General features: G+C 36.2%; 1 protein-coding gene across 1 annotated transcript in view; it reads left to right on the top strand.

Moving 5' to 3' along the window:
• The window catches only part of SRS2 (P-loop containing nucleoside triphosphate hydrolases superfamily protein), a 148925-nt gene extending 133316 nt beyond the window's left edge, over positions 1-15609 (top strand). The window contains exons 26-29 of the mRNA XM_089981464.1: positions 7411-7473; positions 7579-7638; positions 14653-14715; positions 15249-15609. Coding sequence (XP_089837590.1) covers positions 7411-7473; positions 7579-7638; positions 14653-14715; positions 15249-15338 — 276 coding nt within the window. The 3' untranslated portion in view covers positions 15339-15609. The remainder of the gene's footprint in view (positions 1-7410; positions 7474-7578; positions 7639-14652; positions 14716-15248) is intronic.
• The last annotated feature ends 1390 nt before the right edge of the window (positions 15610-16999 follow it).

Here is a 16999-nt window from a genome sequence, read left to right as displayed (position 1 = left end):
GTGTATGTGTCATAATCTATATATATATATATAGATATATATGTATAACATATTTTAACACCCTGCCTCAAACACACGGTGAGATCACCGAGAGTTTGCTAAGGAGAAAGTAGAAACGAAGTGATGGCAAAGCTTTGGTGAAGAAGTCCGCCAACTGGTAATCGGTAGGAACATATGGCAATTGAATGGTGCCCCATAAAAACTCATCACGAACATAATGACAATCCATCTCAATGTGATTTGTTCTTTCATGAAAGGTGTGATTGTTGTCAATGTAGATAAAGCTCTTGTTGTCGCAGCATAGCTTTGAGGGAGTTGAGAATGAGACTCCCATATCTTTAAGCAAACTTCTTAACCATACGATCTCAGTGGTGGTAGTGGCCATCACACGATACTCTGCTTCAGTAGAAGAAAGAGAAACTTTCTGTTGCATCTTACACCTCCATGAAATAAGTGACTTTCCAAGAAATACATACTAACTTGTGGTAGAAATACGATCATCGGGGTTACCCCCCAATCAGAGTCAGTATAAGCAAGTAAAGTAAGAGGTGAAGAAGAGGGTAAGAATAATCCTTTTGTTATGGTGCTTTTCAAATATCTGATAATTCTCATGACTGCGGCCATGTGAATGGTGGAGGGAGCAGTCTGAAATTGACTTGCACTATGAAATGCATGGGAAATATCGGGCCTGATGATAGATAAATATGTGAGTGACCCAATCAATTGACGATAAGGTGTGGGATCAACTAAAGGAGTGCCATCACTGGCTCTCATCTTGGCATTGATTACTTCTGGCGTCTCCACCTTGTCATCTGTCAGCCCAGACCGATCAATAATGTCGGAGGCAAGCTTCATCTGAGAGAGAACATACCCCTTGGGCGAGTATGCAACTTCAATACCTGAAAAATACCTTACATAACCAAGATCAGACATATCAAAATTTTCTTTAAGAATATTTTTAATAAGGTCAATACCCTTCTTATCATTACATGTGATAATCATGTCATCAACATATAATAACAAAATTGTAATGTGATCATTAAAATTTTTAACAAACAAAGCAGTATCAGTATAACACGGGGAAAAACCATTATCGAGAACTACTTTGCTAAAAAGATCATACCAAGCTTTTGGTGCTTGTTTAAGATCATAGAGAGCTTTATTTAACTTTAGAATATTTCCTTTACCAATTTCAAGACCTGGCGGAGGATCCATAAGGACTTCTTCACATAAATTTTCATTTAAAAATGCGTTTTTAACATCAAGTTGATATATCGGCCATTGCTTAATGGAGGCTAAGGCAATTAAAGTTCGCACACTAGTCATTCTAGCTATAGAAGCAAAAGTTTCTTCATAATCAATCCCATATTCTTGGGTGTAGCCTTTTGCAACCAAATGAGCTTTGTATCTCTCAAGAGATCCATCACACTTGGTTTTAACTTTATATATCCATCTACACCCAATTGCCTTTTTTCCTAATGGTTGACGAATAATGCTCTAAGTTTGAGCTTTGTTACAACAAACAACAACAACAACAACAACTACGCCTTCATCCCAAAACAATTGGGGTCAGCGATATGAACCAAAAAAGAAATTCATTTTGGGTCTTCCACATGAATCCTTTTCCTCCAATCATTTCTATCCAACGCCATGTCCTCGGTGAGGTTCAAAGCATTCATATCCTTTCCTATCATCTCCATCCAAGTCTTCCTAGGCCTACCCCGACCTCTTTTAACTAATATATTTTCCCATTTCTCCAACCTTCTAACTGGAGCATCATTAGGCCTTCGCCGAATATGTCCAAACCACCGTAAACGATTCTCTCGCATCTTATTTTCAATGGGTGCAACACCTACCTTCTTACGTATCTCTTCGTTCCGAATCTTATCTTTTATTGTATTTCCACACATCCATCTAAGCATCCGCGTCTCAGCTACACTCATTTTTTGAATATGATGTCTCTTGGCAGCCCAACATTCCGTACCATATAGTAAAGCGGGTCTAATAGTCGTCCTATAAAACTTTCCCTTCAACCGCAATGGCATTCTACGATCGCACAGCACTCCAGTAGCACTTTTCCATTTCATCCACCCAACCTTTATCCTATGATTTACATCTCCATCAATTTCTCCATACTTTTGAATGATGGATCCCAAATATTTGAAATAATCATTCACCGGTATATCTTGCTCACCAAGCTTCACTACACTCCCATCACTACTTCGTTGCTTACTAAACCGACATTCCATATATTCAGTCTTACTCTTACTCAACTTAAAACCTCTAGCTTCCAATGTCTGTCTCCATAATTCTAACTTAGCATTAACCCCAGCTCTAGACTCATCAATCAAAACAATATCATCAGCAAACAACATACACCATGGTACATTTTCTTGAATTGATCTCGTAAGCTCATCCATCACTATTGCAAATAGGAAAGGGCTTAAAGCAGATCCTTGATGTAACCCAACCGTTTGAGCTTTGTTAAGAGCCTCTAATTCAAGTTTCATAGCTTCAATTCAATGTGAATGATCTTTAGCTTCTTTAAATGAAGTAGGCTCATGATACAAATGTATTAACATGAGACAAGCCTTATAATTAGGTGAAAAAGATTCATAAGATACAAATTTTTGTGGTGGTCTACTATTACGAAAAGATCTCCTAGGTGGATCAATAGGTTCTTCTAAAGAGAGGTCTTGAGAATATCTCTCAAGAGCAGGTTGATGTTCATTTCCTAACCGCCGGGTATATACATTTATATCATTAAGGCTCTCATTTTGAGAAACATTACCATGTTGTAGCATATCATTATGATGTGAGATGCCATCACAAGTATCATCGCAAATGATTGCATCAGGCGACTCAATTCTAGGAGCTAGATTAAATAGGAAGGAATAGTCAATGTCTTCTCTAGATGTGTGAACATCAAATCCATTTTGTTCTTCAAGAAAGTTTACATTTCTTGATACATAGAGTTCATTATTTCGAATATCATAACATCTATAACTTTTTTGATTTTCACCATAGCCAATGAATACGCATTCAAGAGCTTTGGGTGATAATTTATCTTGTCCTTGAACAAGCACAAAGCATTTACATCCGAATATCCTTAATCTATTAAAATTTGGAGTAATTTTAAATAATTTTTCAAAAGGTGATACATTTTTTAAAGAAGAAGAGGGCATACGATTGATAAGATATGTTGCGGTAAGAAGAGCTTCGGCCCAAAAGTTTTTAGGAACATTTTTAGAGACAAGAAGTGTTCTTGTAGTTTCAATTAAATGTCTATATTTCCTTTCCGCAAGACCATTTTGTTGCGGGGTTTTAGGACAAGATTGTTGATGTAAAATTCTATTTGTTTTGAAAAAATTTTGAAAATCTTTAGACATGTATTCTCCTCCAGAATCGGATCTAAATATAGCTATATTGTTTTGAAATTGATTTTGAATAAGAATATGAAATTATTTAAAATTAGTGAAGACATCGGATTTGTTTTTAATAATGTATACCCGTGTATATCTAGTAAAGTCATCAATAAAATAACATAGTAGGAGTAGCCCCCTTTGAACATAACGGGTGCCGGCCCCCGTACATTGGAATGCACAAGTTCAAAAGGTCTTTTTGACACAAAGTTACTATGCGAATACGAAAGCGAATGAATCTTTCCAAGGATACAATCATTGCATGTGAATATATTTGTATTACAAAATTTTTTCAAAAAAGGAAAGAGATACAACTTGGAAATACTAGGATGTCCAAGCCTCTTATGCCAAGTCTGAATATCTTTGGATTGAACATGATTACAAAATGATTTGGATGACAACGACAAAAAATCCATATAATAAAGATCCCATCTTTTATGACCTTGCCCAATCCGCTTCCTGGACCGGAGATCATGCACATAACAATGGGTTGGTGAAAAAGTGACATCACATTCAAAATCGGTAATTTGAGAAACGGAGAAAAGATTTAAATTAAGTTTTAGAATAATTCGGATTTTGGGAACAAAAAAGTTTTTGTTTTGATCATAAGTTTTCTCGAGGTTCCCAATGCCTTCAACATCCAAGGATGTTTCATCGGCAGTAGAAACATAAGATTTGAATTTGTTGAGACTTGGTTTTGACAAAAGTGATGCATTCAGAGTCATATGAAAGGAGACACCCGAGTCAAGAATCCAAGAGGTTATACCTGGGAAGGAGGAGATGGCGGCACCGGAAGTGGATGGTGTAGAGGATGATGGAGTGAAATTCATCTTCATGAATTGTTGAAGAGTTTCGGTAAGATGAGCAATGGACTCCTTTATGTCTCCATCTTTCTTTGAATCTTCATTCGGAGGAATTTCCCTAACGGAGGTTACCTTCTTTTTAAACCTTGGACAATTCGGACGAATATGGCCTGGTTCATTACAATTATGGCAAATATTTTTTCTTCCTCCACCATAATATTTCAAAAAGTGGGGTGGTTTGTATGGCCTTACATTGTTGTCGGCTCTAGACACGGCATGAACTTCATCAACATTCTTTTTTAGAGTCAAACGAGTCTCTTCTTGACACAAGTCAGCTAAAATGTCACTTAGAGGAATAGAAGCCCTATGAAGGAGTGATTTTCTTAATTGCTCAAACTCGGGACGAAGCCCATGAATAAATTGGAAAAATCTTTCTCTTTCCATTTTATCTTGCCTCATGGCAATAGCACTACCTTCCCATTGTGGTTCGAGAAGGACAAGTTCATCCTATAAAGAAGATAGGGTACTGTAATAATCCCTAATACTCATGTCACCTTGCTTGGTTTCTCTTACCTTTTTTTGTAAGAAGAAATGTCTGGCAAGATCTTTTTGAGTGTACATGCTTTTCATAAAAAACCAAGCTTCATTGGACCTCTTAAACTTTGCAAGATTTGCAAAAAATTTTAACTCAACATTATTCATGAACCATGCTAAAATTTTAGCATGCTCACTTTCCCAATCTTCCATTTTGGAGGAGAAGTCAAGAATAACTTTCTCCTTTTCTTCTTCATTCAAAGCTTTTTCCTCATCACCTTCAAACTTCGTTAACTTCAATTGTGGTTTCGGAATGGTTCCACACACATAACCCCAAAGCTTTTTACCTTTAAGATTATTTTCCATAGCGGCCGCCCATATACGATAATTGGTTTCATCTAACTTGAATGAGAGATCGATTTTGGCGTCTTTGCTGGCCATTTATAGAAAAATGGTTTGAAAGCAAAAGAGAGGAGAGATATTACTTGACAAGAGAGGATCCGATGAAGCTTTTGCAACCAATGCTTTGATACCATGTAATGAAGTGTCGAATAAGAGAAGCAAAGTCTCCAAGAGCAAACAAGAGAGCACGCACATACACAAATAGCCAATAATGGGCAAGAGAACAACAAAACCACAAAAGTGACAAAACACCCAAAAGAAGAGGAAAAAATATATTTCACTCAAGAAGGCTTCAAAGAAGCATTCCTTACAATGGGGAAAACCCCTTTATTTATCGACAAAAGAGGATGCCTTGGAAGGGCTCCTAGAGGGACGTTGGAGCCCTTCCAACGGTCATAAATATGACCATTGGATGCTCCAACGTCCTCCTAGGGGGGTCCTTTCCAAGGTGGAAAAAGAAAAATAATAAAAAGAAAAAGAATAAAAAAGAAAAAAGAAAAAAGAAAAAAGAAAAAAGAAAGAAAGATTACAATATGCGAGAAAATGTAAAAAGATTGTTTTACCCCTAGTGAGTATTTACAAAAGAGATATATATTTATATATGTAGATAGACACACACACACACACACACACACACACACACACATATATATATATATATATATATATATATATATATATATGTATAACATATTTTAACAGTAATGAGATATGCGGAAGTACAAATAGTGCTATAAGCACTTACAATGTCCACCAACGGACAAACAAAAGAGATAATAGCCAAGTCCACAAAGGGACAACACAACACAAAATATAAATGCCTTTTTATTGAAAGAGAGGGAGCTCTCAAGAATGAAAATACACAAAGGGGTTAACCCCTATTTATACAAATAAAATGAGAGAAGGGGGAGGCCAAATGGCCTCAAAAGAAGAGCCACAAAGGGGGCTCCCATGGAGTCGTTGGTGGCCCCAACGACTCAATGGTGGGGCCCTCTTAAGTGGGTAAAAAGGAAGAAAATAAAAAATAAATGCAAAAAATAAAAAGATGAGAAAAACAAGTACCCCTATTGGGTACATGTGAAATGACTAAAATACCCCTATTGGATATGATTGAATATATATATATATATATATATTGATTACATGTATTTTAACAAGTTTACCATGTCGGGTTGACTCGCTGAGTTTTAAAACCTTGGTTTGGATAAATTCACTTATGGGTTGATCTAATCTGCTGTAAAGTTGGGGTTTATCAGATTAGGTTTAACATCAAATTGTCTTGTGGGTCTTGTTTTGGGCATTTAGTTCGAGTCAATTGGTCCGCTTGAATTTTGAGATTTAGACTTTAGCTCTTAGGGTTTAGGTCCACTAATGATCCCCATCCAATTAAGATTAGAGATTGATGAGTCCTATAAATACTGGAATTCTTAAGGTGTTTTCATTAATGAATGAAGAATTCTCTTTAGGCTAGAGAAATGCAGGGCTTAAGAGCCTGCGGTTTCCTTGAAGTAACCCAACCTTCTCTCTCTCTCTCTCTCTCTCTCTATCTCTCCAGCAGCTAGGGATGCAAGCCTTCCCCATCTTGGAATGAACCTGGACTCACTGAACAGATCATGGGATTCACCCTCAAATGGTCCAACACCACCAGTTGGCCATGACACGTAATCATCTGGGTCATTGTCCAACTTGCAAATGACCTAGGCTAAACCTACAGGGGAGCGCCTTTAACCATTCTCTTTGATAGTGCTCTCTCTCTCTCATGCATTTGCTATTGTTATTTCTGTAAGTTTCAAAGGGAAAGAACAGAGAAGAAAAGAAGGAAATATCTCAGTAGTAGATCCAAGTATGACATGGTGATGGTATTCATCAGATTCTTCATCACTTGATGTTAGATCTGTCCTTATATCATTTAGAAAAGAAAAGAAAAGAAAAGCTAACAAGAAAAGAACAAGAAACCCTGTTCATGAACTGATGTTTTAATCTGTCAATCATGCTGGCCTGTACAAACAGTCACAAAACTGTCTTGCACTTTCTTCTGCACAATAATCCTTCTTTTTAACAAGGCTTTGTTAAATAGATCATTATTTTGTGTTATATTCCGTTGTTTATTGAGTTAATCTACATTCATAAATTAGTAACTTCCAGTTCTATTAAGTGAATTTTTGAATGCTAAAATCTTTATGTACTAATCACAAATTTTCTCTGCCTCAATTGGTTTTTTCATATGATCATATTGAAATGCTGAACAGAATCTTTTGCAAGCTCTACGCTCCTCATTAAAGTGTGATGAAGCTTTTCAGTTTGCACAATATGTAGGTTTCCTTTTTTTCACTGCTTATATTCAGCTTCTATTTTATGTGTTTTCTCTTTGCTGAAATTTGGATTGCGTACATGACTGACTTTTGTTCTCCTCATAGGTCTTAAGGTGGGAGAAAATTCCTATGGATAAAAGAGTTCATATTATGCATGAGAAACAGGTAAGCATTTTTTCTTCTGTTACATGTGAATGTTGCATCTTGACAAGAAATCACAAATAATATAGGTGGATTTACAGAAATATGTTTCCTACACCTAAATGATGTCTGTAGCACATCATTTATCCATATTGGATCCATAGAGTTTGAAAACCTTCTGACTCCCTCTTCATCGTTCGAGGGTTGCGTGATTCCATTGGAGGTGGCCATCATTAGAGTCAAGCACTTATCTGTCTAGGAGATGCGTAACTCATTTTTAATCAAATTAAAGACAGATATGCTTCACTCTATGTAGTTAAAATCCTACCTAGGCCACCTAGGTGCAAATCTACTGCCTAGGTGCCTAGTGTGAGTACCTAGGTTGGGGGAGGGGCACCAAGGTTGGTATACATTTGTTTTTATACAATTCAAAACATTATAATCATGTTTTGTTTGAGTATTTTGAAATATTTAAGTTTTTCAGTATTTTTTCTTATTTTTATGTTTTTTATATGTTTATTTTGAATAATTTTATTCTTTTGTGTGTCTCTAGGTGACGTAATGAACAAATATTTGTTTAGATAAAATTTAATGTTAAAAATGTATTTATGTTTTAATTGTTTAGATTCATTCGTATTTTTTTCTTAAGTTTTAGTTCTTTAGCTTTATAGACTTTGTTAATATGTACCTTATATTATTTTTAAATCTTTATTGTAATTGTTTATTTTAATTTTTTTGGGTCCCGACTATACCGGCTAGTCCCGTCTAGGCTTTTAGAAATGTTTCATGTACATAATCATGTGTGTGTGTCTTTAATCTGATAAACCTATGTCACATAGACATGACAACCAGGCATACCCGTGTCGAAATGGGTACTTGGTACAGGACTCAGCACGGGTACGTGTTGGTCCAGATCGGGTCGGGTCCAACCTTGACCCAACACAATTTTTTTTTGTTTTGCCCTCGGTGAAGGGGGGAAGAAGAAAAAGGAGGAAGATGAAGAAGAAAAAGAAAGAGGAGGAGGAGGAGTTAAAAAAAGGAGGAAGAAAAAAAAGCAGGAGGAGAAAGAATAAGAATTTGATAGAGAAAGAGGAAGAGGAGGAGGAGAAGGAAGAAGAGGATGAAAGAGAAAGAGGAGGAGAAGAAGGAAGAAGAAGACGAAAGAGGAGAAGGGAGAGAGATGGGGGAGAGTACCTCTTTTCTTCTTCTTTCTACAACAATCCTAGAGAGAGAGAGGAGAAAGGGCGTGCCTCCTCTTCTTCTTCCTAAAACAATCTGAGAGAGAGAGAGAGAGTCTGGATCGTATGTGGGTCCAGACCCCAACTCTTTGCTCTCTTATAGAGAGGAAATAGTTTGGATTGTATTTGGATCTAGACCAAACTCTTGCCTCTCAATAACAAAGAAAGAGAGAGGAAAGAGTTTGTGTCTGGATCGTATGTTGATCTAGACACAAACTCTTTCCTCTCTTATATATACCCATGTCTCTGTACCTGCATTTTTTGAAATTGTTGTGTCGTACCCGTACCCATACCCATACCCATACCCATACCAGTACCCATGTGACATAGCGATAAACACAATAATCAACAAAAAAAGAAAAGAAAATGGACATCTAAACGGAGCTGTGGCTGGATGAGCAAAGGCTTCTGCGTTTCTTTCTTGGCTTCCTTTTGTCATTGATTACATTGCATTTCAAATTGTCACATAAACCTATTATTTGTTGTTCATGAATGAATTGATGCTTAAAATAATATTTCATGCTTTACTGTTTTAGGTAAATAATGTTGCATGTAGATAATCATATGTCTGTGTGTGTGTGTTGAGTAGCTTCTAAACAGTGTTTTCTCCTAAACTATCTAAAATGGCTTTAAAAGATAAAACTTTGGGTATTTGACTAATCTGAACTTATAGATCTATGTCACATGGGTGCGGGTGCGGGTGCGGGGATTCAGCACTTCCAAAAAACCCGGGTGCGGGGGTGCGGCAGGGGCAAATATATATATATATATATATATATATATATATATATATATATATATATATATATATATATATATATATATATATATATGCGACGCAGGTTTTTTCAAATTTCATTTATACAGCTGCACGCACCCATTTCGTCAGGAGAACAGTGGAAATCCTTTACTAAAAAAACCATCATTATCATTTATTATGGAGAGAGAAAATCCTTTACGAAAAAGGATTGAAAAGGCAGCTGCTGTCAGCTGTCATTTATTGTGGAGAGAGAAAATCCTTTACGAAATTGAAAAGGCAGGAGCAGCAGCTGCTGTCATTTATTGTGGAGAGAGAAAATCTTTTACGAAATTGAAAAGGCAGCTGCTGTCAGCAGAATTTTTTTTAAAAAAAAATTTCGCAGCCCATTTCGTAGGGCAATTTTTTTTAAAAAAAAAAAATCCAAACAAAAATGGACCGAAATGATCCTGGGTGCGGTCAACGCACCCAGGATTGGGTTGACCGCACCCGGTGCCGCAACCGCATCCGCATCCGCGTCGAGTTGCGTCGACGCGGGTGCGGCACCCTACTAGCCGAATCCCTGTGACATAGTTATAGATGTATTCTCTCTAGCTTACTTAGTAGAAAACATGTATACATCAAGTATTTTTCATGTTTAGATGCATTTTTAGAGCGATTGAAAATCAACAACTTATATTATAACAAAAATTTGATGCAATAAGAATCAAGGTTTCCTGCTAAACTGGTTCAATCCAAATCATGGTTTTGGCTGAATAACCAATTATGAACATCTCTATAGTTTGGATTAAGTGAAAAATATGCTACTATGTTTCTTAGAAGTGCTTAGGATGGTTAAGGGCATAAAGTGTTCAAGCGCTACTCATTACCTGTATGTGTGGAGAGAGACCATACAATCAAAGGAAGATCCAAAATCTACAATCAATGATGATCAGACAACTCTTCTTGTGCAATGATTGAGTGTTTAATCGATGAAACTCAACAGATTGGATGGTAATAATTTTAGTAAGGAACATGTTTTCGATTAAGTTTTTATGTTATTTAGACATGTTTCTTTATAATGCTAAAAATCAACCGGCCAAAATACTTTGTATTTTAAAATTTTGACACATTTTGAGCCATTGTTTTTTCACATTTTGAAAATCATGTTTAGATGTTGAAAAAACTATCGTTTAAAACACATTTCTTACCATAGTCTCATATATAAGCGATATTTTGGAAATTTTGTGATAATATCACTGTAAAGGGAAAATATCATGATATTTTGAAAATATTAAAATTTTTTATATGTCACGATAATATCGCATGATATGATCAATTACTTTTTTTTTACTTCTTTTCTATATCTTATCTATCTTTTTCTTCTTTCTTTTATATTTTTTACTTTTTCTTTTACTATGTGTATTTTATTATTTGATGCTCCAGTTAGAAGGATGGAGAAATGGGAAAATATATTAGTTAAAAGAGGTCGGGGTAGGCCTAGGAAGACATGGATGGAGGTGATAAGAAAGGATATGAATGCTTTGAACCTCACCAAGGACATGGCATTGGATAGAAATGAATGGAGGAGAAGGATTCATGTGGAAGACCCATAATGATTTTCTTTGTTGGTTCATATCGCCGACCCCAATTGTTTTGGGATGAAGGCGTAGTTGTTGTTGTTGTTGTTGATGTGTATTTTATTATTTAAACATGTTATTTTTTTATTTATGCTATATATATATTTTTATTTTTTTTTAAATTTTTAAGTGTTGAGCTTTTCCTGAGATTTACCAACAAAACCTATATTATCACAAAAAATTGCCTTGCTGAGATATAGCTGAGACAGATATTTGTGACTGTTTCTTAATAAATTATAGATATCAAATATAAAAGATTTGATTAATGAAACACTCAAATCTTTGGAGAAGGAGAGTTGTCTGATCATCATTGCTTGTAGATGAAACGCTCAGTCGTTGGAAATGGAGAAGTGTCCGATCATTATTGGTTGTAGATTTTGGACATTCCTTTGGTTGCATGGTCCACCTGTGTCCTCTTGTCCTAGTTTTACAAAAGTCTAGTATCATACCTAGTGTATCCTTGTCACATCCCATATCCGTGTCTGTTGAATATGCTATAAGTGACCTTGATGCGGTCTACAAATCAAATTTGTAGTGTCACATTAGATTTTCTTGTTATTATCTGAAAAATCCATATGCATATAAGTTTCAAATATATTTGCATAGATCTCAAACACATATGGTGGGTGAAAAGCATATATACCTGTTATAAATTAGTTTTAATGCCAAGTGGTATTAATTTTTGTTTTAACAGCCACTCATGGAGCAAAAGCTTGCACTTTAAAATGTTTGATGCCACAAGGCAAGATTTTGACTGGTGTTTGCATCCCATGAAAACTAGTGACTTTCTGTAGGAACACACTTTGTTTATCTTGAAGTGGGCTCTATGCAATTTTGTGTGAGACCAACACACCTTGAATCTTCATGTTATTTGAGTGATTACATATCATATTGATGAATCCAAGGTTGTAAAAAGTGTATTGTAACCCATGTTGGCTGTGATCAAAATAAGATACGTATCATATCGTATCACAAAAACACATATTTTTTACTAAAAATTCTTTAAAATTTTAAAAAATCCAAAAAACCATAGAATACAAGAACAAAATATATTTATGCAATAAGATTAACTAAACATAGATATTGCCTTTAAACATTCATGATTCAACTAAACATACTTGTCCCTCAGTCATGTCACAATAAACTAAACATAGATTTCATTACACAAGTTTTGTGACAAAACACACAAAACAACATCAATCATCTTAACTATCAAACATCCCATGTTCTGCATCGGAGATGACATCTTGTTGTGGGCCTTATGGCTCTTCATTTGGTTGTACCGGTGCAGCCAGTGCCTAGGCATGTGCTAATCCTTGTATCGACTGCTTCCTTAATCTAATATTCATATTTCTAGTTTCTTTTATATCAGCACGTATCTTAGCTTGTTTTTCATCTGTATCCAATGGACATTGTGGTGTTTTTTCCACAACCGTCGGAATATGCTCTTTCATGTGGTGCAAGCCTCCGTGAATCATTAATTGACAAAACCTACATCTCAAAGACACATGCCCTCTATGACTGTCAGGAATCTCACAATATCGCCATATTGGCTCATCAACACGTTAGAGATGTCGAACCATTAGTAAATCTAATCATCACAAAAATAATTAGTTAAGACAAAAGAACACTATATTCAAAAGTCAAAAGGTTTTCATAAACTCATTACAAAAGTTAAAGTTACAATTTTTAGTTACAGAATATCATGCTAAGAACACTTTAGCATCAAACTTTATATATAAAAGTCATCTTCATTCTTCAATATCAGACTTTAGTTCAATGATTTTCTCCATTTGCTGCATTGTTTAGTAGCCTAAGATGGTGGTGAGTCATCTTCATCTTTTGAATCAGAATCCATCTGTGGTAATTTCACTCCGACAATTGTTGCACGTTCTCGTGCTTTTTTTTATCATCTTCGATAAGACTAGTAAAAAGCTCATCACGACTATCAGTAGGAATATGATGCATAAATAATTTCGCAGTAGAGTTGCTATGCCCCATAACATGGCATTTAAATTTATACAATCTTCCATGCATTACAAAACCACAAAAGTTACACTTAACTACTTTTAATGGGGACTTCAAGTCAACTTGTGTGCAATATTTCAATGCGGGATCTTTTAGGAGGCATCTTCTAAAACCTTCACCCTGCAAGGACACATAAAGGTTTTTTTACCTTACCTCACTTCATTGAGTGAAAACTGTGTGAAAATGCATGCTTATGCGAGAAAACTGCAAAATCCCTTTCCCTTGAGCAAGAATCGTGTCTCACAACGCTCTCAAGCCTCCTAGGGTGTGTGGGTTCTCCTCTAATAACCTCTACAAAAAAGGAAAAATCAACTTTAAGGAAGTCTTTAAAACCCAAAAAGTAACTTTTCAAACTTTTAAAATCACGCCAAGGGTGTATCATACGATACACCTTGTGTCATACTATATTGTACGATACTGGGGGGAGGAGATGTATGGTGCGATATGCCCAATACTTATATGATACACACTCATATTGCAATAGGAGTGTGCATGTTATCAAATAATCTGATAGTAACGATACGTATTGTACGATGTTGTGTGGTACAACATTGGATGAATCTATGCATGTAAATTGTTTAATCCTGATTGGAAAAGAATATACCCATGAACTGAATGAGATTCCCATAAAACATGCACATGCATGTTTTATGCCAATTGTCTTCTTAACATACATGTGCATTGTATTATGCACATTGACTTTCAAAATTCACCATTATGTCTAAGAACCTGGTTGCTGAACAGCTCACGTGCTAATTGCAGCATATCATGTTTGGTCTATCATGTAATTCTGATTAATTCAGTATTAGATTAGGCTGCATGGTTTAAAATAGCGTGGCTGATCACAGTGCCTAGATCATACATATCCAACAAAACTGCTACCTAAATTTGGTCTACACTGTTAGTTCATGCTTATGCCTTATTTTCTGAGAACTGCCTTATATGTTCGATGATTGACATGAAGCTCTCATGGCTGATCATGGTGTCTATCACACATATCCAACAAAATGGCACCCTAAAATTGGTTATTTAGTTCATGCTTGTACCTTATTTTCTCATCACTATATTACATGGTTCATATGATGTTCTGGTTGTGGCATTATCCTTTTAGCAACTGAAAATTGTATCCTGAATTCTCCATTAGAGTACAAAGAATAGATTCAAAATAATGCAAAAGTATTACAAAGTTTACATATTAGAACCTGCACCAGTTTGTAAACTTACTCTGTTTGCAATTATGTAATGCTTTACAGATATGCTATTGCTACGTGAGAAGGGGATAACAATTTTTATTCTTGTTCAGTGACGTTCTAGTTTTCTAAATTTTCAACTAAGAGGATTGTTTCATGGAGATCTTCTAGATAGTGTAAAATCAACATTGGTTCACTGTCTGCAGGAGCACTTTCAGAAATTGAGAATTGAAGCATCGATGGGTTCATCTGCTGCTACTTCCAAGCAGGTTGACAACCATCCTTGTTGATGTGGTTCTCGTGTCCTGTTTTCTTGTCAAATATCCCATTGTTGAAATATTGGGGTGGTGAAGAATACTTGATCTTTTATTTGATCCATTTGTGATGATGATCCTTCTGTACTCATCTGCTGCAATATTTCAGAAAGGTGGTGTAGGAATTTTTTTTGGCATAGGTTGACCTGTACATTCATGGAATGTTCTGGATTCCTGTATTGAACTAGCGTAGGACATTCCGACTTCTTTCTCAACTAGAATGAAGTCCAGGGATTAATAATATTTGTGGAAGCATATGAGCATTGAGCATCTGAGTTGCAAATAAATCAAGCATGACCTGAAAATCCATATTTGGTTGTATTTGTCCAGAGCTCGGAGAAGTGGCACTAATTCAAGTCTGATTGAGAATCCTGGGTCACTGGTCTTGTGGCACAACCAATTTGGTCAAGTTGCAAGCAAGACCAGCTTGGTGTCTCCTGGTTATCTATGTTTATTTATTTGTTCCTCTTTTCCATGTTCACATGCAGATCTCTTATCTCCAGAAACTGGGATGTACAATCAGCCCAACCTCCCGTCTCCATGCATCTCGTTTAATAGAGCAGTACAAATCTCTTTAAGGGATGCATCTGTTTTGCAACAATCCAGACAGTGTTCTTGGAATGGAGGTGGTGAGGATCATCATCCACATTAGGGAGTTGCTGTGCCTGTGTTTCTACAATGGAGATGTTAAGGATCCCTTTTTACCATGCTAAGTTATATTCTCAATGTACATTATCCTTTGGTAAATAATTTGTGTTCTTGGAAGCTCATCTAGCCAAGCAATGAGGAAGACTGTTGGGACAAGTTGAAATTATTAATATTATTAAAAGTGAATAGTTTCTTTGATTATCAAATGCTGCAAATTTCAAAGTTTTCTAGCTACTTTTCTTATTAGTGGGAACTGTTTTAAAAACCTTTCAAAGTTACTTAAGGTTAAATTAAAAGCTTTTTAGGGCTCGTTTGTTTCATTCCCAGGAAAGGAAAAGGCCTTTCATGAGAATGGACAGATTTCTAAAAACCCTGCCCGAGAATGCTTTTATGCTGGAGAGGGAGGGGTACAAAAGGATTTGCATACAAAAAGTGGTAGGTGGTGGAAAACAGTGAGGCTCACTTATGTACTAATGATTTGATGCTTGTTTCACTCATGATGAGAAAAAAGGGAAAGATATGTGAGCTTAGCATTTTCTCATAAAAATTATAAGAAACAAACAGGCCCTTAGGGGAATTTTTGAGAGATGGGATCTTCCTTTTTCTTTTTCGTGAATATAGGGCAAAGAAAGGCAGTTACGAAAATTTTTATCAGGAACACTTTTTCGGAGCTAGGCTCGGTCTGTGTCTAGAAATGGCTCACATCTGACTAATATATACCCTTTTTTGCATCCAAAACAAGAGGCCTTGAAAAAGCCTGGCACACTTCCCATCTTGCATGCCTAAGCCTGGTTTGATCAGAACTGAATTCAGCACAAAATTCTTCAAAATTTGATGTGGTGGGGGCACTGCTGGATCTAACCCAGAGTTGCAGAGTATGAAGCGGAAAAAGAAACGATGAATTCTACGTGTTTTTAGAAGATGCCTTAACGTATGAAGCTTGAAGTGCTTACTATGTACATGGGAAAGCGAGTACGAAATGCCAATGGAAACGAGTAGGAAGTTGGAAAAAAAATCAAAATTTTTGCTTTAAATGCATCTTTTTAAATTTTGATTTTTATATTGGTGAAGGCAAGCTTCCTATTTTCAGGAAGCGTGTTTCTGATATTTGCTTAAGAAATGCATGGTTGACGCTTCTGAAGCTAGCTTTTGAGATTTCCAAAAGCCTTTGGTAATTATGATCTAACCTTTGCTTGATTCAGTCACATCCCAGGTTTTTAATGCTTGGGAAGTTGTCAAAGTTTTCATGAAATAGATGTCCAAATTACTTTCCCGTGTCACACAATTGGCACCATGATGAAAACCCTGAGTTTTGGGTCAACATATTGCTACTCAGTAAGCTATGCCTTTTGGAATGGTGAAGTTACGAGATTCGGAGGCCTGCATGCTGGTGTTGTGTTTGGGTCCAGTTTTTGTTTGAACAGACCAAGCCCGAACTTAGAGAGAGAGACTTTGGATTGGGCCTGATTGGATTTCACCATCTTCGGTCTTGATGGGCTTCAGCCCAAGGGCTTGCATACCTGACCAGAGCCCAGAGAGCAAGGCCCATGGCAACCAGCCATATAAATGCGACTAGGACTTGGATCCTTAG

This window comes from Nuphar pumila, chromosome 11, assembly GCF_984573655.1.
Source record: "Nuphar pumila chromosome 11, dmNupPumi1.hap1.1, whole genome shotgun sequence".
In the NCBI taxonomy this organism is placed as follows: Eukaryota; Viridiplantae; Streptophyta; class Magnoliopsida; order Nymphaeales; family Nymphaeaceae; genus Nuphar; species Nuphar pumila.
The sequence above is the reverse complement of the archived record's forward strand: the minus strand, read 5'-3'. Positions and strand labels throughout refer to the sequence as shown.